The 25,756-nt window shown below is 37.3% G+C and overlaps 1 protein-coding gene across 16 annotated transcripts in view; it reads right to left on the reverse strand.

Annotated features, from left to right (window-relative positions):
- COG6 (component of oligomeric golgi complex 6) overlaps positions 1-25,756 on the reverse strand; it is a 285,884-nt gene that overhangs the window by 207,802 nt on the left and 52,326 nt on the right. For 10 of the 16 annotated variants that reach the window (XR_007473069.1, XR_007473071.1, XR_007473075.1 and 7 more), the window contains one exon: positions 2,586-2,760. The exons of 4 other annotated variants lie outside the window; for them this stretch is intronic. Coding sequence is in view for 2 of the 12 variants with exons in the window: in XM_004282248.4 (XP_004282296.1) it covers positions 18,467-18,614 (148 nt within the window). In the remaining 10 variants the exon portion in view is untranslated. Of the gene's footprint in view, positions 1-2,585; positions 2,761-6,542; positions 18,615-25,756 lie in introns of those variants that run through there. 2 more of the 16 variants (XM_004282248.4, XM_033410104.2) reach the window with 2 other exon arrangements.

The raw sequence follows: 25,756 nt of genomic DNA on the forward strand, positions 1-25,756 counted from the left end.
TGCCTGGTGAAAAAGCTCCTCGTGAAAAAGCATCCCAGCAATAAAGATGCAGGAACTACTCGCTTCAGCTGTCACCAAACTTTTCAGTCATTAAAACTTGGAGAAATTAAAGCCCGTGATCTGAAGCCTTTTTCATTATGAATGAGCCTTTCACAGTTTAATTCTTGAACTGTTCTTAAAGCACATTTGACAGTGGACTTTGTTCGGTATCCTGGCTATTGGCTACAGCCACCTCCGCAGACACAAATGGATTTCTTTTTGTTTTTCTATAATCGAGTGGATTATATTAATAACATAGAAAGGAAAAATGAATGAACGCGTACTAGGAGCAAGACACAGTAAGACACAGTGAGGAGGGGGGGAAAGCACTGGATCCAGGGACAGAAGACTTGGGCCTCAGTCAAGTTTCTGCAGTTTACATGACACAAGTCACTTAATTGCCTCTAACGCTCAGTTTCTTTATCTGTAAGACATGGGAATAGAAATAACATTTAACTATGAGGACCTCAGTGGGGAGACAATGATAGGCCTTACAGAAATGTGCTTTGTGAAAGCCCGGTCCTAACGTTACTGCTTGTAGCATCATCATTGGCTGTCTCTGAGGGCAGCTCCAATGAGAGGGAGTCTTGGTGTAGCTCGCGCTGTCTATGGGGCTCTGAGGGCACAGGTGTTCCACCGACAGCCCAGAGAGAAAACCCAACTGATATGTACGAGATACCAGCAGTAGTGGTGGGTGTTAATTAGGTAAATCACCAAATTACCACCTCTGATACAAACCAGAAAATGTTTACACCTGCTGATATCTTACTGATCTCTCATTTTCTTTGCAGGACAGATTTAAATTGTGAATGGTACTAAGTAGCTGAACAACAGCACAGGGGACTTTGGTTTGTTCCACTTGGCACTGGGCTGCTGGAGGATGCTGCATTTTCATTAAGGCAAGGAGTTTGCCAAGGTGAACTGTACTCAAGTATTTCCCCACACTTTACAGATGAAAAAACTGAGGCTTAGAGAGAACAACTAATTTTTGCAAGGTCCCAGAGCCAACATCTGGAATTCATATTCCAAATAATGCTCTTAACCGTCGTGTCACATTGGACATAGAACACTTAGGAATCTGAAAAAGCCAAAAGATACTGCCTGGCTGGAAGGGCTACGAGTCGGTTGAACCACTTTAGAAAACAATTTGGCACTCTTTTATAATCTTGAACATTTTCATGCTCTACAACCCAGAAATTCCAGTCCAAGATAGAGGAATTCTCGCGCATGTGCACTGGTATATGTACACAGGAATGTATGGAAGCATTGTTCATAATGAAAACCAAAAAAACAAAACAAAAAATGTCAAGAAAAGCCAGAAGTTCCTTTGATGGGAGGATGGACAAATAACTTGGGATATTATATAGCAGTGAGTATAAATGAACTGCAACTCAACACAGCTGCAAAGATGAATCTTTAACATTACACTACGTGGAGAAGAGTAAGTTACTGAAGGCTACCTATAGAAGGACACCGCTTCAATTAAACTCAAAGCAAGCAAAACTAACAGATAACAAATGCAGACACATACATATGTGATAAAAGCTTGAAAAAAACCAAGTGAAAGGTAGGGACAAAATTCAAGCAAATGGCTCCCTCTAAGCATAGGCAAGGGTGGACTAAATGGCCACAGGTAGATGCAAAAGTATCGGAAATATTCTAGTTATTAAGCTGGGTGGTTAAGTCCATGGGTGACCGCTTTGTTATGCATTGTGCTACCACATAAATTAGATATATTACTCTGCATGAAGCAGATATAATTAAAACCTTCTTTTTTAAGGTTACTACTGGGACTTTCCTGCCAAGGTAGGATGGGCATACACAGCAGCCCCCGTCTCCCACCCTCACTCCTAGGTACCTAAAGCCTAGGTGACTATAGGAAAAAAACCCAGACCAAGGTGCATGGCTCCGATTACCCAAGTCTGTTTCTCTGGTCCCTCCAAGCTTGAAGGCTACCTGGGGCTCTGGGGCCTGGATAAACAACCCCGCCAGCACAGCAGAGCAGATGGGAAAGCTCTAGGCCACCCACACGGCAATCAAGAGCTTCACTGGGTGGGCCAGAAACTGCAGTTGTCCCTGCCCTGTGGTAGCACTGAGCCACCTGTGGAGTGCGGGGGCGGGGGGCAGCGGGAGTGTCCGCGTTCCAGCATTCAGAGGCCCAGCCACCCGGCTGCCCCCAGGGGCCAGCAAGCGAGTGCCAGCGGGACCTCAACACCAGGCTCTCCAGCTGAGGCAATTGAAGTGAGTGGATAATTGCACATAATAGAGTTAAAATATAATTGCCTCATTAAAATGGGTTACTAAATCTCACTGTGCCTGGGTGTGAAAGAGAGAGACGGAGATGCGTGTGTTAAACTGCAAGAAAAACAGAATTGCATAAATGAATGTGAGTGGGAGCGATCTGAGAATGCCTGACGGTGCCACGAGGTCGGAGGGGACCCCGGTGACCATGGGGTCCTCTGAAGGACTGGTGAAGCCCACAGCTGGTAGCTGCTTCAGGCAGTGATGACTCAGAGCGGGACCAACTAATGGTAAGCAGGTCTCACCTCCTGCTGGGGCGTCTCCACTTTGGAAGATAAAGCTCTAGTCTTGCAGAGGAGAGATCCCTGTCCCTCCGCCGTCTCCAGAGTTCCTCCTGGTGTGGCTACCCAAACAAGCTGGACAACTGGCACCTCTCCTGCTATCCCGGCAGAATTCAGAGCTGGAATGGGAGCCGTCTGCCTGTGTGAGAGGGAAATCTAAGCATCAGAGAATGACTCCAGGGGAAACACCCCCAGGTAGCAGCACAGTCCTTGCCAACCTGTAAGGAAACCCCTACAAGTGACATCTTCCCCTCCTGCCCTGGAAGTGTGCACACGACTCTGGTGAGATCCATAAACGATCCCTCCATGAACACACAGAGAAATAATACTCTTCTTCCGTCACAGGCGGGCACTGACCACAGTGCTTCCTGCTGTTGCCCCCTCCAAATCACCAATGCCCCATCGAAGAGCTCCTCTAGGGAGAAGACCCCAACTCCTCGGCACTTTTAGAACATTTTAAAGAAAAAAACAGATATTTGTGAAAATAACTCCAAGTTCTTATTACGCCAAGAGCCGTAAGTGGTCATGCCTCACTTTGTTCTTAAGTTTCTAACATGCATTCAATCTGACAACGAGCACAACTTAGTCCAAAGGAGCAAGTTTAAGTTTTTTCTCAGAACGCTCACACATTAAAATGTCGAGACTAATGACTTTTTTTTTTTTTTTTGCGGCACGCGGGCCTCTCACTGTTGTGGCCTCTCCCGTTGCGGAGCACAGGCTCTGGACGCGCAGGCTCAGCGGCCATGGCTCACGGGCCCAGCCGCTCCGCGGCATGTGGGATCCTCCCGGACCGGGGCACAAACCCACGTCCCCTGCATCGGCAGGCGGACTCTCAACCACTGCGCCACCAGGGAAGCCCGACTTATTTTCTTTTGAGTATTAGAAAGCAGATAAACATTAACAATCTGGTGTCAGTGTCACTAACAAGACCCAAAACCCACTTCAGAATCCTACAGTCAAGGGGTGTTTAGTGTAGGCGCAGCTTAGGTGAGGGACTAGAGATGCAAACAGAGGGGAAGGGGGGTTGCACACCCCAGCCCTAACCGTGCAGAGAACACTGGGTGTGCCCCATCGCTCTAACCAGCCTGCGTGACTCATCTCTGCTGGTAAGCCCTTGACTTCAAATGCAGATCTGCACTTATACGGACAGATTTGTCTCTATGCATGATTGAACACTCTCTTGATTCCTCAGATAAGTTCAGAAGTGCAAAAGAGGAAGAGGAGAAGCTTTTTAATTACAAGCCAGTCAGTCTGGCAGATAGAACTCCCAACCTGTCCAAGTCCTGGACTTCCGAACCTCGCCAAGATCCCCATCTGCTTCTTCTATGGGGCCTGGGGTGGTGGGTGCTGATTCAAGTTCCCACAGAAAGAATCAGACAGTCTTGGACCAAATGCTTAGCTCTAACAAACAAAGAGCCTCAGTTCTGGATAAAAGTCAAATTGTTAAGAAATTGCACCGCTCTTTTTTTTTTTGGTGGGGGGTGATGGTTGTGGGACAGGGCAGGATGGGGAAGTGACAGAACCAGACTTCAGCTCATCTTGATACAATTTTGGAGTTACAAATGCTACTCTCGTTCCCCGTCTCCCCAGGTTTTGTTGGGTGCAGGCCAGGGCTTGCCTGGATGTCCATAATTTCCCGTGTGGCTCTCCCTCTCCCGCCCCCGTGCTCAGTTTCCTTGAGTGCCAGGATACTCCAGAGACTCAGAATGGAGCCCTTGAAATGTTATGAAACAGGAATTGGCAATCCTTTCCTTTCAAGCTGCCAAGCTGTAGAAGGGGCTTGCGGGGTATGGAGGCACTGGAAAGGTGAATGCAATGTGTCAGCTGGTGTCATGACTCAACTTGTAAGGTGCCTCCAACTGCGCACCCACCACTCAAGTGGCAGCCACATGGAGGGCAGATGGGCAAGAAGAGGGGGGACAGAGGCAGCGATGGGGAGAGCGTGTAGAAGCCAGCAGCAGCCGGGTGACAGCTGCTGAGTCTCAGCCAGGCTGGCACGGCGATCAGGAAGCCTGGAGTGCCCCCCTCTGGTAAGTGAGCCAGGGGTTGGTTGCTAAATCCAGTAACAGAACCCTCCCTACAGGCACTTGGCATTTGAGCCTTAATGGTTTTGGCACTTGGCCTAATTGCTCAGAATATGTGCTCAGTTAGATAGAGAATGATTCCTTCATCACACTCAGTAAGCATCTGCACACAGCACAGAAGCTGTGATATTTCTATTCCAATAAGTCCTTTGCCGACCACCAAAAGTCCATGGAAAACTCTCAGAAGCTATTGGATATAAACCAAACTGAATTTTACATTACGTGTATGCTTCAGGTTATGGAAGATTTTATAAATAGCAGAATGTCCACCAAACAAGAAAACTGCCTCCTTATTTTGTTCAAGAAAAACCATCTACAATGAATATTGCAACGTTCAGTGATAAAAAGGATTCATATTTTATTATCTCAAAAAACTGGGAGCTGGAAACCAGTGTGATATATTTGCTTATATTTGTTAACGTTTCTATTTACCATAACTCACTTTGAGATGAGGTCGTTTTGGTCAATTAAATCAGATTATCTCTAGTATATAAGACATCAAGATCTCTTAGAGATTAAAGTCATAGGCTAGTATTCAAACACCAGTAAAAGCCAACAGAATCCACGTCACCCAACCCAGGGTCTGAGAGAGAAGGACAGGAGTGAACAATACGAACGTGAGGATTTAGCTGAATTTATCATGGGATCATAGTAACTGGTGCTGCCACTAGTTCATACATCAGCTTAATTGGTAAGTCTATAGTTTACGTTTATAACTGTGGAGTAGGACACAGCCAGTGGATGCCCAAGGGGCATGGCAGAAGGAAATCGACATCATCATCAATATTTCTTTTTAAGAAATAAATTTTATTGCCTCATTCCCTTGCTAAAAACTTTAATAGCAAAAATGCAAATAATGTACTTCTAAGTAACTAATGGTTCAAAGAAAAAATTATAATGAATAAAATTTAAATATTGAGAAATAGCTTCAAAGCATATAAAACATAAACTGACAAAACTAAAAAGAAATATAAGCCAATCCACAATCACAGTTAAAAATTTTGTTTTTAAATCTCTCTCAGTAGCTGAGACAACATGCAGATCAAACATCATGACTACAGATGATCTGCACAAGATGAACAATGTTTATCCTCTTAACACATGTGGAACGCTGCACCCAGTAACTACAGAACACATCATTTTCAAGTGTAAGGGGGATGTCGTTCACTTAAATAGGTCATATGCTGGACTGATATACAGTATATATTTCCTGGCTACAGTAGAATTAAGCTCAAAATCCAGCCTGGAGGGGTGGGATAGGGAGGGTGGGAGGGAGGGAGACGCAAGAGGGAAGACATATGGGAACATATGTTTATGTATGACTGATTCACTTTGTTATAAAGCAGAAACTAACACACCACTGTAAAGCAATTATACCCCAATAAGGATGTTAAAAAAAAAAAGAATTAAGCTCAAAATCAATAATAAAAAGATAACTAGGAAGTCTTCATGTATTTGTAAATACATTTCTAAATAATTCATGAGTCAAAAAAGAAATCACAATGGAAACGAGAGATTACTTTGAAGTGAAAGATAATAAAAATATGACATAAAAGTTATGGATATAGCTAAGTCTGTGTTAGAAGGAAATACAGATGAACACATTTAAGTGAATATATTACAAAAGAAGAAAATTTGAAAACTGATGATACAACTTCCACTTGAAGAAGGTAGAAAAAGGGAATTCCCCGGTGGCCCAGTGGTTAGGACTCCACGCTTCCACTGTAGGGGGCACGGGTTGGATCCCAGTCAGGGAACTAAGATCCTGCAAACTGAGCAGCATGGCCAAAAAAAAAAAGAAGGTAGAAGAAGAAGAGCAAATAAAATACCAATAAAGTAGTAGGAAGGATATAATACAGATAAGGAAAAAACCCAACAAAATAGAAAACAAACATAATCAATCACATCAAAAACAGATTCTCTGACAAGACTAGCAAAGTCCATAACTCTTAGCAAGACTAAGAAGGAAACAAAAAAAGAAATAAAGAAAACACAAATTACTATTACCAGGTCCACAGACATTAAAAAAGATAAGAGGATGACAATACATTTAGATGAAATGGACATATACCTTGAAAAACAGAATTCATCAAAACTAACACAAGAAGAAATAGACCATATGCATAGTCCTATATCTATTTTTAAAACTAATCCTGCAATTTACACCCTTTCCACAAAGACAACACCAGGTAAGCTGGTTTCACCTGGAATTCTTCTAAACATTTAAGGAAGAAGTAATAACAATTTTACACAAACTATTCCAGACAAGAGAAAAAGGGAAAACACGTCCCACTTAGTTTTATGAGGTTTGGTTACCAAAACCTGACAAGGACATTGAAAAAAAAGGAAAATTACAGAGCAATCTCTCATGAACATGATGCAAAAATTCTAAATAGAATATTAATAAAACAAATCAAGAGATATATAAAAAGAGATTGTACATTACGCCCACTGGATTTATTCCAGGAGGGCAAGGTTATTTTGACATTTGAAATTCTCCACATTAAGCAAATAATGGGGAGGGGTACCATATGGTTATCTAAATAGAGAAAAAAAATTTTTTGATAATATTCAATACTCATTCATAATTTAAAGTAATTAGAACAGAAGTGAACTTTATTAATTTGATAAAGCTTATCTACAAAATATCTACTAGTGAAAGCTTTCCCTCCTTCCCCACATTTTAGAAGGGTGACTACCCTCTAAAGGGTAGTCAAGGGTGACAAGGGTGACTACCCTCACCGCTTCTATTCAACACTGTAACATCATACTGGTTAAACATTATACAGTACCATAGAGCTAGAAAAATTAAAAGAAGAATCAAAACTCCCATTAATCACCGACTATGTGATGGAATGCATGGATAAAGTTTACAAAAGAATCTACAGATAAAATTTAGAATTAATTGGTAAATTTAGCAAGGTCACTAGTCAACATACAAAAATAAACAAAACTAAATCCAGTGGTTTATACAAAAAGAAAACATAACATGATCAATTCAGGATTATCCCAGGAATGCAAGAGTTCTTTATCATCAGAAAAAATACAAATGTCATTTACCAGATTAAAAAGTAAAAGAAAAAAGCCACATGCACATCTCAATAGATTCTGAAAGTCACTTAATAAAATTCAACACTTATTCATAATTAATAACTAAGAGGATGTAAGAATATAAAGAACTTCCTCTCTGATTAATCAACTAAAAACCTAATTCTTAGTGGTGAGATACTGCAAGCATTACCTTTAAAATCAGAATTAAGTGTCTATTATCATTGCTATTAGTTACATCGTGCTAGAGGTTGTAGTCAGCACATTAAGGCAAGGGAAAGAAATAAAGGGCTTATAGATTGCAAAGAAAGAAACAAAAGTGTCATCTAGTCTCAAATAATATAAATGTCTATACAGAAAACCCAAAGTAAAATCATCAGAAATAAAAAGTTAGTTAATGCTTGGATCTAATGTAATCAACACACAAAAATCAATTCCATTTCTATAAACAGCAACCAATAATTTAAAAATGTAACTTAAAAATAGATACCACTTACACTATAAACAAGAATTGTAAGTTTCTTAGGAAAAAAATATAACAAAATTTTCTTAGATTTATATGGAGAAAATTATAAAAGTTTTTCTAAGGGACACTAACCCTACCCTGAATAAATAGGGAAAATTCAACAGGTTCACAAATTGAATTATTTAAGATCATAGAGATATTCATTCTATCCAAATTTATATATAGATTCAAAGTAATCACAACCATATTCCCAACTGCTGTTTGAGAAATATGAAGTTGACTCTAAAACCTAAGTGAAATAGCTAAAAGCCAAGAATGCCCAAAGCACTCCAGGTGAAGAAAATAAAATGGAACACCCTACCTGATATTAAGATTTATTATAAAGCTCTGACAATTCAAGTAGCAGTCATCGGTGCAGGAATAAATACACCCATGAGAAGAATGCAACAAAGATCCAGAAATGTATCCACATATGTGGAAATTAGATATATGACAGAGATGGCACTAGCCTCACCCCACCATGATGACACACAGAAAGTAGGAAGCAATACTAATTCTGCACCATCCCTCAGGACCTGCGGTTACCAAGAGCAACACCACTGCTAATGATTTACCACTTGCAAAAAGAGCGTCTTTCGGGAAATCATAAGAGTGAATTTGCACATTTTTGGTTTCTGCAAATTCCATCATGGTTTAATATTGTATGATTCATTACCTTAACCTGTTACTACTCAGTGGATAAGTGATTTTCTTCTTTGTAAGATGCAGAATAAAAGCAGGGTACCTTGATGTTTTTCTTTTTGTTGTTGACTTTTGTTTTTAACGACAGCCTTTTGGCTTTCGAATGCTTGCTTTGCTTACATCTTTGTTTATGAAAAGGAACTAATACAGCTGTTAAGCAAGAAAGATTCCTGATCTGCTATTAAATACATATTACAAGTCTGTGGAATATTAATCAAATCTTTGGTTTCCTTTTTGAGACGCGGCATCTAAGGCAAGTGCATTTTTCTACCTCAGCTCAATCCCCATTACCATTTTATGTTCCATCAGAGGCCTGCCTAGCAACAGTAGCCAGCTCTTGTCTGAATCCTGCAGACTAGGCTCATACATATGACACCCGTAGAAAGGCTGGGCTCTACACAGGAGACCCAACTTTTGATGATGGCTTGCATAAGGAAAATCACTCTTGCTCCTTGTCATTCTGCAGTTAGTGGGCAAAAAACTAATGCTTGTTCCAGGGGAATTTCAGATCTTGACATTAATGGAAATAAAGAGCATACTCAAGTACATTAATTTCCTGGTGGCCAAGCTATAAACTTTGAAAACTCTAGATTGGCTTGGACTTTCCCTGTTTAAAATACACAATGACAAAACACTTTGTCAAAAAATGATATATCCCCTCAGAGCAAGCAAATATTTCATATGGATATTTTTGGCCCTATCAAAATTTTTCCCCAATTCATCTCATTTTTATAAACTTAGTACAATTTATTTTTACTTATTACATTATCAGTGCTAGGAAAGTTTTTATCTTTTAATATTCACTGGCATTAATGTTAGTTGAATTTGATAGGCTGGCATGCCGTTATTAATATGATTATTACATTCATTTCATAGCCAATTTATGGTAGTTTTATATTTGGATCCATAAAAATACATAATTATATTATCCATTTCCAAAAGCACATTCTCTCTGAGGAGGAATAAGTATGTATTTTCCAAATAGTTGTGCTTAAATACAACTATAGCCCAAAAGTAACCATATGTAGGCCTATCTATTTATAATTGTTAACAGCATATTTAACTAATAGGAAGAATAAACTGACCTACTGCAAGTATTCAACATTATTATGTGACTCTACCTTTTACTTGTATTTTTATTTAAAAATCCATTATTGTATAAAAGACGAAAACTTGTTGCTTAATACAAGGCCACAAAGATTTACACCTATGTTTCCTTCTCAGAGTTTTAGTTTTTAGCTTTTACATTTAGATCTTTGATTTTGAGTTGATTTTTGGATATGGTATGAGATATAGGTCCAGCTTCAATCTTTTCCATGTGGTTTTCCAGTTGTTCCAGTGCCATTTGTTAAAAAGACTGTTCTTTCCCCATTGAATGGTCTTGGCAGCCTTGTAAAAAATCAGTTGATGATGGATGCATGGATCTATTTCTGAACTCTAAATTGTTCCACTGAACTATATGTCTATCCTTATGCTTCTATCACACTGTTTCGATTACTGTGGCATTGTAACAAGTTTTGAAACTGGGAAGATTCAAGATTGTTTTGGCTATTCAAGGTCCCTCGTATGGCCATATGAATTTTAGAATCAGCCTGTCTATTTCTGGAACACAAAAAGGCAGATGGAATTTTGATAGAGGTTGCATTGAATCTATAGATCAATTTGGGGAATACTGCCATCTTAACAATCTTTAGTCTTCCAATCCGTGAACATGAAATGTCTTTCCATTTATTTAGGGCACCTTTAATTTCTTTCAATAGGGTATTGTAGTTTTCAGTGGAAAAGTATTTCACTTCCTTGGTTAAATCTACTAAGTATTTTATCCTTTGTGGTGCTACCATAAATGGAATTGTTTTTTTAATTTTCAGATTGTTCACTGCTAATGTTTAGAAATACAACAGACTTTTGCATACTGATCTTGTATACTGCAATGTTGCTACATTGTTTATTCTTATAGTTTTGAGTTTTGTTCTTTAGTATTATATATATATATAAAAAATATATATAGACTATAATCATCAGCAAATAAACATAGGGTTTCTTCTTCCTTTTCAATTTGTGTGCCTTTAATTAATTTTTTCTTACCTAATTGCTCTGCTAGAATTTCTGGTATAATGTGGAATAGAAGTGGCAAGAGTGTACATCTTTATCTTGTTCATAATCTTGGCAGGGGGCAGTCTTCAGTTTTTCATCACTAAGTACAATGTTAGCAGTGTGTTTTTCATAAATGTCCTTTCAGTTGAAGAAATTCTCTTCTATTCCTGGCTTGTTGAGTGTTTCTTTATTTTAGCATGAAAGGGTGTTAGATTTTCCTGCATCTGTTGAGGTGATCATGCATTTTTTTCTTCATTTATTCTATTAATATGGTATAGTACATTGACTAACTTTCATGTTAAACTGACCTTGCATCTGGAATAAATCCACTTAATCATAGTATATAACCCTTTAATATGTTGCTAGATTCTGTTCGCTAGTATTTTGTTAAGGATTTTGTGTCAATATTCACAAAGGATATTGGTCTGTAGTTTTCTTGTGGTGCCTTTTCTGGCTTCGTCATACCAATAACAAATACTGGGCTCATAGAATATGTTAGGATGTGCTCCCTGCTCTTCTATTTTTTGGAAGAATTTGATAAGAATTAGTGTTAATCCTTCAAACATTTGGTAGAATTCACCAGTGAAGACATCTAGTCCTGGGCTTTTTTAAAAATTAGAAGTGTTTTTATTATTGACTCAGTCTCTTTGCTATAGGTCTATTCAGATTTTCTATTTCTTTCTGAGTCAGTTTAGTTTGTTTTTTTAATATTTGTCCATTTCATCTATATTATCTGTTGACATGTATTTATTTGTAGTATTGTTATCATTTTTATTTTTGTGAGGTAGTAATGTCCCTTCTTTTCATATCTGATTTTAGTAATTTTGTCTTTTTTTTCTTTGTCCAGCTAAAGGGTAGTCAATTTTTTAAAAAATTTTTTCAAAAAACCAACTTTTCTGTTCTGTATTTTCCTATTTTATATTTTTAAATATATAAACACCTCTCTACATGCAATACTGAATGGTCAGCACATCCAGTAACTGAAATAACATTATTCTTAACACAATGAGCAGGGAGCACTCCTAGAAACTTCTTCTTACATGTCTTTAAACACCTGTCTGCATGCATTACACAATGGTCAGCCCATACATTCTCAGAAATAACACTCTTTTCAACATGCTGTGTAAGAAACAATTTTTGAAACATCTTTTTTACATGTGTACTCAAACACATCTGTACATGCATTACAGAATGGTTAGCACATCCATTTGCTGAAATAAGTTACTTCTCTATTCTATATTTTTTCTGTCTGCTATAATCTTTACTATTTCCTTCTTCTTGCTTTCAGTTGTTTGCTTTTCTTTTCCTAGTTTTTTAAGGTATAAAGGTAGGTTTTAAATTTATCTTTCTTTAATGTAGTCTATAAATTTCCCTCTGAGCACTGTTTTTGCTGTATCCCATAAGAATTGATATGCTGTTTAATACGAAACTTTTATCTCGAAGTTTTCTCTAATTTCCCTATTTCTTCTTTGACCCATTGGTTATTTAAGAGTATGCTATTTAATTTCCACATATTCATTTTCAAAATTTCCTTTTGTTATTGATTTCTAATTTCATGTCATTGTGGCTGGAGAACACACTTTAATCTTTTTAAATTTACTGAGACTTGTATTGTGGTCTAACATGTGGTCTTAGATAATTCAGCATGTGCCCATGAGAGGGCTGTATACTCTGTTGCTGGATGGGGTGTTCTGTAGATGTCTATTAAATCTAGTTGGTTTATAGGGTTGCCCATATATTGTATTTCCTTGCTATTCTTTATTTCTTTGCTAATTTGAGTTACTGTCTAGTACCCTTTCATTTCAGCCTCAAGAACCCTTAAACATTCATGTATGGTATGATTGTTTTTTATCTTAGACTGTCTTACTTTCTCCTATATTTTCACAGTTTTGCTGGATATAGAATTCTAACAGCTGCTCTTCCACCATTTTGAATATGTCATCCAGTGCTTTCTGGCCTCTGTGGTTTCTGATGAGAAATCAGGTGTTATTGGGGATCACTTGCAAATGATGAGTTCTCTTGCTTTCAAGATTCCTTCTTGGTCTTTGCCTTTTGATAGTTTGATTGTGATGTGTCTTGGTGTATTTCTTTGAATTTATCCTACAATAGAGCTTGGTGAATTTGAGTGTGTATGTTAAGGTTTTCATCGAATTTGTAAAGTTTCCTGCCAATATTTCTTCAAATATTCTTTTGGTCCTTTTCTCCCTATTTTTTCTTTCTGAGACTCCCATTGTGTGAATATTGTTGATAATATCCCAAAGGTCTCTGAGGTTCTGTTCATTCTCTTTCATTCTTTTCTTTCTGTTCCTCAGACTGGATAATCTCAATTGACCTATCTTCAAGTTTGCTGATACTTTTTTCTGCCTGCTCAAATCTGATGAACTCCTATAGTGAATTTTTCATTTCAGTTAATACACTTTTCAACTGCAGAAGTTTCTTTTCTGTAATTTTTATAAAATTATAACTAAATTATTTTTATGATTATAAATTTATAACTATAAAAACATCCTTTTTGAAATTTCTACCTCTTTATTGATATTCTGTATTTGGTAAGATATTGTTCTCATACTTACTTTCAGCCCTTGAACATATTTAGAAGAGATGTTTTAAAGTCTTTTGCCTAGTAAGTCCAACATCTGGGCTTACTCAGGGACAGCTTCTATTGACTGTTTTTTTTTTCCTTCTGTGTATTGGCCATACTTTGAGCACCTTGCTTTTTTCTTCTTGAAGCATGAGCATTTTTAATATTATGATGTGCCCATTCTGTTGGGAAATCAGATTTTCTCACCCCATCCCTCAGAGTCTGCTGTTGGTGCCTTTCGTGGTTGTTATTGCATGTTTCAGTGACCTTCCTGAACTAATTTTGTAAAATCTATATTCTTTGTTGTGCGTGACCAGTTAAAGTGGTCCATTAGCTTAGTTGTCAGCTAATAACTGGACAGATATTTCAATGTCTGGAACCAAAAAAACTCCCAGTCTTTGCTGAGATGTTGTGTGTGAGAGTTGGGGCATTCCTTCAACATTCAGCCAGGTAGCTCCTAACTTTGCTTCAGCCTTCACTTTCTGCTTCCACAAAGCCTCAAGGTTACCCAGAGGTGAGTGCTTAGGGTCTTTCTGGTCCTTCTTGAGCATGCACAGTGCTAGACATGTGCACTAGATTTCTAGATTGCCAAGAATATGTCAGAGTGTTTCAAAACCCTTATTATTTCATTTCTAACTTTTCTTCCCAAGCTTTTACCTTAGTCTACCATTTGTCCTAACTTCAGGCAGCAGAGAAGTGTCCTCCCCTCAACTGGCCCCTCCCCTCAACTGGCCCCTCCCCCTGGGTAGTGGCTTTAGCCCTGGGCAAGTTCCAAGTTAGGCAAGAGAAAAATAAGCTTTTCAAATGGGTCTCCCAGGGAGGCACGAGACATGTCAAGTAAGGACAATCTTTGCAAACCTGGTCCATTCTGCTTTCTCCAGTACTAGGAAGCGTGGGATGCTATTTTCAAGGCTATTGCTGAGTTTGGGAGCAAAGCATAGGACTAGCCTAAGTTAAAATACCACAAAGCATGCCGAGACTCAGCTTGTTTTGCTTAGTTTTTTAATAAGCACAATCTAACTGCTATTAGCTTTTAGTTGGTTTCTAGCGTTCTGAAAAAGTTGATCTTGACAGTTTTTGAAGGCCAGTTTTATTGTTTCTTTTAGGGAGAGGCAGAATTTTGGAATTCCTTAATCCAATGTTTTTGTTGATGTCCCCAACCTGTAAGACAATTTTGCATCTTAATCAAATAGCTAATTAATGTAACCCAGTCATTATGATCATCAAAGAATTTAAAATGTATGGTTGTGTTTTAAAACTTTCTTTTCTATGCTCTCAGCCTCTTCAACTCCAAGTACATACATGTGGCTTTCATAAAAAATGATGTTAGTTCATTTTTTCCTCTTACCTACATGCACAAACGCCCTATCAAACTGCATTGTGTCTACTTATAATACATGTGATATCTGTGCAAGACAGGGAATTCAATGACAGAAGCACATTTTAGTGGTCTTTTAAAACCTTGTTGCTTATCACAGAGCCTGCCCCAGTTGGGACTTAATAAATGTGTTTAATAACAAGCACAATGAAAAATATTAGCTAACACATACTGAGTTCTAACTTTATCCCAGGCCGTGTTAAACAATTTTTTAAAACTCTTTTTAAAATTGTGGAATATATAGACAAGAGTTCACGTCACATATATGTAAATTTTAGAAACTAACAAAATGAATATACATATACCAACACTCCATTGTAAGAACAGAACATTAGTAACTTCTAAAGATCCTGTGAGATAATCTTGAATTCCACATCATTTCCTATATTTCCTTATAGCTTTACCATATGTGTATCCATGAATGTATAAATTTGTTTTATCTTTTTTTAATTCTATAAATGGACTCATACTATATTATTCTGTAATTTTTTTTTTGTTCGACATTATGTATTTGGAAATTACTTCATTTTTCACTACTGTAGAGTATTCCACTATATGGATAGACCTAAGGACGTGAGCTAATAGCAGTCAGAAAAGGCCAGGCTGTAGTGAGATAATAAAAAACTCCTAAGGCAAGGGAAAAAAATTGAGGATCAAGCCCTAGAGTATGCGAACTTTTAAAGGTCACAAAGAGGCAAAAGAACCAGGGAAGGAGGTTGAGAGGGGTTTGGCTAATGAACTGGAAGGAAAACTAGCAGAAAGTTGTGCTGTGAAAGCCTAGGAAGTATAGTATTTCAGACATAAGTGTGTGGAATGCTATTGAAAGTTTAATAAAATAAGGAATGAGAAGAATCCATTGGATTTGACAACATATAATACTATGGAGAGCTCATCAGGGTTAGTCGTGTTGTAGTGGTGATGCTGAAGCCATATGGGGCTAATTTAAGACATAACGGCAGCAGAAATTTAAGACAGCATGCATAGACGATCATTAAAAAAAGCAGCAGAGAAATGGAGGTGTGAGGATCTGGGAGGTGGAAAGTTTTAAAAAATACTATCAACACTAGAGCACTGTGTATGCTGTCGAGAATAATCCTACAGAGAAGTCACAAGTTGCTGAAGCAAAAGAGAGGGATAACTCAGAAACGTCTCTGAGAAGGTGAGAGAATGGAATCCAGAGTCCAGAGGAAGGGAACAGTCTGTCACAGGAAGAGGGACACTGTCTCCAGCACAAAAGGAGGAAAGATGAAGATGAGTGCAATATATGAGGGTAGAAAAATGCAGGAGATTAGCCTACCAGCTGTTTTCTCAATGAATTATGAAGGTCATTAACTAAGTGAGGGTGGAAAAGTCATCTTGAAAAGTGGGGAGGTGAGTTTACCAGAGACAGAGTAGAACTACAAAGCAATATTGAGTGCCATTTGAAGACTGTGATCATGAATTTAAAAAGTCAATCAGTCTATTTGTGTGATTTTTCTCAGATAACATTCACCTGTTCCAAGTACAAGCACAAAGAAAGAAATGGAAACGTCCAACCAGAGAGGGTTTTGGTCAGGCAAATACCTTTTCTCTCTGAAGGAAAGGCTGACACGCATTACCTAAGGTTATACTTACGCCATCTCAAAACAGTTCAAGATGCAAACTACGAAGTAAATAGCAAATGCAGTGTTAAGCTAATGAATTAACACTTACAATCATTTATTTTAATTAAGTTTTCAAGATCACACTGATACCACATTCTGCTCATCAATCTTCCATTGCTTATCTCAATTTGGCCCTATATTGTATTTTCTTTCCTATTAGCATATTTTCTAAAAACACACTGATGCAATGTATAAAAATACTGCAATGATTGCTACTCTAAAAACAGTTTAATATTTTATTTGAAAAAATTAAGTAAAAAACTATACTTTTTTCCTAGAAATCAAAGGAATTCACTAATGGTAAGTAAGCAATCTTTTCTCACAGTAGATATAAATTATATAAAATTTAAGCTCTTGATTTATATCATACTTTATTTTCTATCTTTTATATATCACATATACTCATTGAAGGAAAAAGACTAAAAATACAGATTAAATACCAAAAGAGATGATATATAATCAATCACTCTTGCTCCAAAAAAATCATATTTCAGATAGATGAACACACCATGTTCTGTAAATACTAATTTGTTATATATTCTGTATTTGCTATATAAATAGTAATTTTATCTTACTAGTTTTCAAAATATTTTAACCTAGTCAATTTTTTCCTTATGTCTCATTTTCTCGCATATAATTTAGAGACTTAGCTCATTTTATGGATTTACCAGAAATTAAGATTTTTTTTTTTTTTTGCGGTACGCAGGCCTCTCACTGTTGTGGCCTCCCCCGTTGCGGAGCACAGGCTCCGGACTCGCAGGCTCAGCGGCCATGGTTCACGGGCCCAGCCGCTCCGCGGCATGTGGGATCTTCCCGGACCGGGGCACGAACCCGTGTCCCCTGCATCGGCAGGCGGACTCCCAAACACTGCACCACCAGGGAAGCCCAGAAATTAAGATATTTTGCTAATAAAAATCTGTCCTCAAAGTCTTACCAACAAAGTCAAAGTCAAGTCACATCAAACACATTTAGATTTTTTTTTTTAAAAAACAAAAACAAAAACAGTGATTTTGAATCTTACTCTTGGTACGGTTCTAAAGTCAGAGCCCAAACAAGGGGCCACCATAAGGCTAGACATAACGTCAATTAGCAATCGCTACTCTGGCCTTTTTCCTGCAGGGTTAGAGTATACCTTATTTCTTTGGTTTGAACACCAAAGTGTGTTGAAGTTAGAGTCCGCATTGTACCACAAGTATTCTTTTTTAGACACTAGATTTACATGCAGCACAGGATGCCTACATCCCATATGAAGTGCCGAACTTCGCCTTGAATTCAGTCTAGGGCAGACACAGAGTAGAAGCCACCTTTAAATTACTTCTCTCTTTTCCTATTTTTGCTGAATGCACATTTCTGCTCCTCAGTTTAAGTATACCTACTCACAATATCTAGCAAAAAAGCAAATGAATCTTTAAGTAAAGAGATATTTATTAGGTCCTATCTTCAAACTAATTCCTAAGTTTAGATAATTTTTTAATGTACAGTTAATTTAGAACTAATCTTGTAAAAAAGAAAAATCCCTCAAACCTCTCATACTACTCTTTTCCCACATATTTATATTCCAGAATTGAGGGGAACTGCAGAGCTGGAGAGACGTGGAGTGCAGACACAGAGCAATGCCAACTCAGGTCAACACGTGTTACTTACTTTCACTTTACTGTGACCAAAGCAAAGCAATTATTGGGAGCTGCATTCTTATGATACAAAGAAAACTGTAACCATCAAATTTCAAAGTAAAGATTAACAGACTAAAAACCAAGAAAACCTTCAGTATTTTAGGAATGCAATGTTTTGCTAACACATTCTAAGACAATCAGGAGAGAAGTGTCTGCACTTGCTGCGGCGATCGGTGTAGAATGCTCTCTGGATCTTTGTATTCATTGACTGGATTCATCACAGCTGCATACACTTCACCATAGGCTCTGCAGACTAATTCTGTAGACTGTTTTATGATCTGCTCTCTATTGATAAACAAACAGAATGTGAACACATAATCTGAGAATGAAACACCAAGCACTGTAAGAAGGCTCCACGCATGAACCGACGAATTTCGTTTTCATAATTATCACACATATATTATTACAACCACTGTACAGCTACATGAGTTAGCTATTTTGGTTTGGGGATAAAAGGTTTCTTTATATTTATTATTTCTTTATTAAATCTTCTCCATTAGTACGCAGGTTGCAGGAGGGCAGGAGCTGTGTTTTGTTCACTGCCTTATCTTTAGGGCTAGAACAGTGCCTGATATACCGTGGATTACTAAACAAGAAACAGAAACCGTGACCCACCATCAATGTGCTGATTTTGAAAACATGACTGATAACACATTAACCTTAAAGAGACTTATAAGTATTCAAATTTCTCAATACTTCAAATCTCAGAATAACTTACAATATACTGTCCTTTCACCTATAGCTCCTACACTAATAACCATATCTCCTAGATTTCTTATCTCTCGCAAAAACATGACACTTGCCTACAACAAATCACAGCATTTTCAAATACGCATTTCTACATAAGTACATAAAAGAACAGAAATAGTTTTAAATAAACTGAAGCAAATGTTTTTAGAAAAAAAATAACACTGGGCTCATTAAATCTGCATTAACCCCTTATGTTTTCATGACATTTACTTCGTCATCCCCAGCTACTTCTATTTCTATATACCTACTGATGAAAACATATTTTTCTGATTTTTATAACTAAATTAAAAATGTGTCTTTAAAGCTTTACTCCCAAACCTACTTCTCTTATGTCTCCTGCTTCTGTCAATGGCATAACTATGTCTCATCACCTCAGTTCAGGCCCTAACAAACTTTTCTTGCCTGGAGTATCTAAGAAAAACTCCTACCCGGTCTTCCCCCATCCAGTCTGTTCCCCATTTAATGTATCATGAGCACTGCTCGTAGATTAATCTTTCTAAAGCAAACCTTTTATCGTGTCTCTCCCCTACCCAGGGCCTTTCTTCAAGGAGGTTCCATGGCTTCTTCTGGTTTCAGAGAAGTCAAAATTCCTTACCCTATCACTCAGAACCCTTTATAACACCTTCTGCATCACTACTCTAATGCTGCAATCCAGCATGGCTCCTGACTGACTGTTCTATCTGCCCTGCTCTTCCTGACCTCAATTCCCTTGCTTACTCACGTACCTCCATTTGCATAGAATGTCTGTCTCACCCACTTTAAACGCCCTTAATTCTCAGTAAAAATGCACTCTCTCATCCAAGAAGCCTCTCTGATCTTCTGAGCTAGAAATAATCCGTTTTTAGAACATCCATGACCAAACTAATACATTTGTAAAATTATCTGTAGAAATAAGTGGATCTGTGGTCTAAAAAAGAACAAAACTAGTTAGATGGAAAGAGAAGGGGAGTCCACTTGGATCTCGAGTCAGCAGCACACTGTTCCCATGGGGTCTCAGACTCTTGATTTAAGCAACTTTGATTTGCTGGAGCAACCTAACATTTTCCCAAAATTGCTAAAGCTCCCAAAATGAGACTGGGTAGAAGGAAGATACACTGAGTCAATTTTCTGAGCAGAGTGGAGTAATGCTATTGGCTGTACTACCTTTTTGTTGGAAGGGAGGACGGTAGAAACTGGTTTGGAAAACTACTTATCCAGATGAGGCTTTGAGATATTTTTTTAATCTGTTGATTAGTGATTGTTCCTGTAATTAACTGAGCCTAACAATAAGTGCATCAAAATGACATAAAAATTATTTTCCATAAATGATACAGCTGAAAATACTCTAACTAGCATTTGAAAAACTTGTTAACTATACATTTGATACCCATTTTGCAAGAAGGTAAATAATGGATTTATTTTATCTTTTTTATACCAGTTTTATTGAGATATAATTGACATACAGCACTGTATAAGGTGTATAACATAATGATTTGATTTACGTCCTTCATTAATGATTATCACAATAACTTTAGTGAACATCCATCATCTCATATAGGTTGAAAATTAAAGAAATAAAAATTTTTTTCTTGTGATGACAACTTTTAGGATTTACTCTTAACAACTTTCATATATAATCAGCAGTGTTAATTATATTTATCATGTTGTACATTACATCCCTGGTACTTTAAATAATGGATTTTAGCTACAGCACTTTTAGTTCTTTACTAAAAGTAGTAAGATGTTTTATTTGAATTGCTGTATTTTATTTTTTATTGAAGTGTAGCGGATTTAAAAGGCTGTCGCAATCTCTGCTATACAGCACAGTGACATTTACACATAGATTCTTTTTTTAATATTCTTCTCCATTATGGTTTATCCCAGGAGACTGGATATAATTCTCTGTGCTATAAACTTGGACTTTGTTGTTTACCCATTCTAAATGTAATCGTTTGCATCTACCAGCCCCAAATTCCCAGCCCATCCCTCTACCTCCCCCTCAAAAAGCAGTAAGATTTCTGGAGGTGTATAAGGCATTCATTACTCACACCTCATACTCTAAGATCTATACTCAGTCTGAACACAGTGTATACTTATACTACATAAGGAATACAAAAACAGGGCTACTCCTCCTCACAAGAAGTTTAAAATCAGAATAAGGTACAATAATGAATATTAAACACATTTTTTTAAAATCCAGAGGCGAGAGCAGAGGCAAGAAGAACTACAATCCTGCAGCCTGTGGAACAAAAACCACATTCACAGAAAGACAGACAAGATGAAAAGGCAGAGGGCTATGTACCAGATGAAGGAACAAGATAAAACCCCAGAAAAAAAACTAAACGAAGTGGAGACAGGCAACCTTCCAGAAAAAGAATTCAGAATAATGATAGTGAAGATGATCCAGGACCTCGGAAAAAGAATGGAGACAAAGATCGAGAAGATGTAAGAAATGTTTAACAAAGACCTAGAAGAATTAAAGAACAAACAAACAGAGATGAACAATAACTGAAATGAAAACTACACTAGAAGGAATCAACAGCATATTAACTGAGGCAGAAGAACGGATAAGTGACCTGGAAGACAGAATGGTGGAATTCACTGCTGTGGAACAGAATAAAGAAAAAAGAATGAAAAGAAATGAAGACAGCCTAAGAGACCTCTGGGACAACATTAAATGCAACAACATATGCATTATAGGGGTCCCAGAAGGAGAAGAGAGAGAGGAAGGACCAGAGAAAATATTTGAAGAGATTATAATAGAAAACTTCCCTAACACTGGAAAGGAAATAGCCACCCAAGTCCAGGAAGCGCAGAGAGTCCCATAGAGGATAAACCCAAGGAAAAACATGCCAAGAAACACAGTAATCACACTGGCAAAACTTAAAGACAAAGAAAAATTATTGAAAGCAGCAAGGGAAAAACGACAAATAACATACAAGGGAACTCCCATAAGGTTAACAGCTGATTTCTCAGCAGAAACTCTATAAGCCAGAAGGAAGTGGCATGAAAGGGAAGAACCTACAACCAAGATTACTCTACCCATCAAGGATCTCATTCAGATTCGATGGAGAAATCAAAAGCTTTACAGAGAAGCAAAAGCTAAGAGAATTCAGCACCACCAAACCAGCTCTACAACAAATGCTAAAGGAACTTCTCTAAGTGGGAAACACAAGAAAAGAAAGGACCTACAAAAACAAACCCAAAGCAATTAAGAAAATGGTCATAGGAACATACATATCGATAATTACCTTAAACATGAATGGATTAAATGCTACAACCAAAAGACACAGGCTTGCTGACTGGATACAAAAGCAAACCCATATATATGCTGTCTACAAGAGACCCACTTCAGACCTACGGACACATACGGACTCAAAGTGAGGGGATAGAAAAAGATATTCCATGCAAATGGAAATCAAAAGAAAGCTGGAGTAGCAATACTCGTATCAAATAAAATAGACTTTAAAATAAAGAATGTTACAAGAGACAAGGAAGGACACTACATAATGATCAACGGATCAATCCAAGAAGAAGATATAACAATTATAAATATATATGCACCCAACAAAGGAGCACCTCAATATATAAGGCAACTGCTAACAGCTATAAAAGAGGAAATCAACAGTAACACAATAATAGTGGGGGACATTAACACCTCACTTACACAAATGGACAGATCATCCAAAATGAAAATAAATAAGGAAATATAAGCTTTAAATGACACAACAGACCAGATAGATTTAATTGATATTTATACGACATTCCATCCAAAAACAGCAGATTACACTTTCTTCTCAAGTGTGCACAGAACATTCTCCAGGATAGATCACATTTTGGGTCACAAATCAAGCCTCAATAAATTTAAGAAAACTGAAATCATACCAAGCATCTTTTCTGACCACAACGCTATGAGATTAGAAAAGTATTACAGGGAAAAAAACATAAAAAACACAAACACATGGAGGCTAAACAATACATTACCAAATAACCAAGAGATCACTGAAGAAATCAAAGAAAAAATCAAAAAATACCTAGAGACAAATGACAATGAAAACACAACGATCCAAAACCTACGGGATGCAGCAAAAGCAGTTCGAAGAGGGAAGTTTATAGCTATACAAGCCTACCTCAAGAAACAAGAAAAAGCTCAAATAAACAATCTAACCTTACACTGAAGGAACGGGAGAAAGAAGAACAAACAAAACCCAAAGCTAGCAGAAGGAAAGAAATCATAAAGATCAGAGAAGAAATAAATGAAATAGAAACAAAGAAAACAATAGCAAAGATCAATAAAACTAAAAGCTGGTTCTTTGAGAAGATGAACAAAATTGATAAACCATTAGCCAGACTCATCAAGAAAAAGAGGGAGAGGACTCAAATCAATAAAATTAGAAATGAAAAGGAAAAGGTTACAACAGACACCACAGAAATACAAAGCATCCTAAGAGACTACTACAAGCAACTCTATGCCAATAAAATGGACAACCTGGAAGAAATGGACAAATTCTTAGAAAGGTATAACCTTCCAAGACTGAACCAGGAAGAAACAGAAAATATGAACAGACAAATCACAAGTAATGAAAGTGAAACTGTGATTTAAAAATCTTCCAACAAACAAAAGTCCAGGACCAGATGGCTTCACAGGTGAATTCTATCAAACATTTAGAGAAGAGCTAACACCCATCCTTCTCAAACTCTTCCAAAAATTGCAGAGGAAGGAACACTCCCAAACTCATTCTATGAGGCCACCATCACCCTGATACCAAAACCAGACAAAGATACTAGAAAACAAGAATATTACAGACTAATATCAATGATGAATATAGATGCAAAAATCCTCAACAAAATACTAGCAAACAGAATCCAACAACACATTAAAAGGATCATACGCCATGATCAAGTGGGATTTATCCCAGGGATGCAAGGATTCTTCAATATATGCAAACCAATCAATGTGATACACCATATTAACGAATTGAAGAATAAAAACCATATGATCATCTCAATAGATGCAGAAAAAGCTTTTGACAAAATTCAACACCTGTTTATGATAAAACTCTCAAGAAAGTGGGCATAGAGGGAAACTACCTCAACATAATACAGGCCATATATGACAAACTCACAGCAAACATCATTCTCAATGGTGAAAAACTGAAAGCATTTCCTCTAAGATCAGGAACAAGACATGGATTTCCACTCTCACCACTATTATTCAACATAGTTTTGGAAGTCCTAGCCATGGCAATCAGAGAAGAAAAAGAAATACAAATTGAAAAATAACTAAAACTGTCACTGCAGATGACATGATACTATACATAGAGAATCCTAAAGATGCCACCAGAAAACTACTAGAGCTAATCAATGAATTTGGTAATGTTGCAGGATACAAAATTAATGCACAGAAATCTCTTGCATTCCTATACACTAATGATGAAAAATCTGAAAGAGAAATTAAGGAAACACTCCCATTTACGATTGCAACAGAAAGAATAAAATACCTAGGAATAAACCTACCTAGGGAGACAAAAGACCTGTATGCAGAAAACTATAAGATACTGATGAAAGAAATTAAAGATGACAGCAACAGATGGAGAGATATACCATGTTCTTGGATTGGAAGAATCAATATTGTGAAAATGACTACACTACCCAAAGCAATCTACAGATTCAATGCAATCCCTATCAAATCACCAAAGGCATTTTTTACAGAAGAACAAAAAATCTTAAAATTTGTATGGAGACACAAAAGACCCCAAATAGCCAAAGCAGTCTTGAGGGAAAAAAACGGAGCTGGAGGAATCAGACTCCCTGACTTCAGACTATACTACAAAACTACAGTAATCAAGACAATATGGTACTGGCACACAAAAACAACATAGATCAATGGAACAAGATAGAAAGCCCAGAGATAAACCCACGCACCTATGGTCAACTAATCTATGACAAAGGAGGCAAGGATATACAATGGAGAAAAGACAGTCTCTTCAATAAGTGGTGCTGGGAAAAATGGACAGCTACATGCAAAAGAATGAAATTTGAACACTCCCTAACGCCACAGACAGAAATAAACTCAAAATGGATTAGAGACCTAAATGTAAGACCGGACACTATAAAACTCTTAGAGGAAAACACAGGAAGAACACTCTTTGACATAAATCACAGCAAGATCTTTTTTGATCCACCTCCTAGAGTAATGGAAATAAAAACAGAAATAAACAAATGGGACCTAATGAAATGTCAAAGCTTTTGCACAGCAAAGGAAACCATAAACAAGACGAAAAGACAACCCTCAAAATGGGAGAAAATATTTGCAAACGAGTCAACGGACAAAGGATTAATCTCCAAAATATATAAACAGCTCACGCAGCTCAATATTAAAAAAACAAACAACCCAATCCAAAAATGGGCAGAAGACCTAAATAGATATTTCTCCAAAGAAGACATACAGATGGCCAAGAAGCACATGAAAAGCTGCTCAACATCACTAATTATTACAGAAATGCAAATCAAAACTGCAATGAGGTATCACCTCAAACCAGTTAGAATGGGCATCATCAGAAAATGTACAAACAACAAATGCTGGAGAGGGTGTGGAGAAAAGGGAACCCTCTTGCACTGTTGGGAACGTAAATTGATACAGCCACTATGGAGAACAGTATGGAGGTTCCTTAAAGAACTAAAAATAGAATTACCAT

Source organism: Orcinus orca, chromosome 18 (genome assembly GCF_937001465.1).
Source record: "Orcinus orca chromosome 18, mOrcOrc1.1, whole genome shotgun sequence".
Lineage (NCBI taxonomy): Eukaryota > Metazoa > Chordata > Mammalia > Artiodactyla > Delphinidae > Orcinus > Orcinus orca.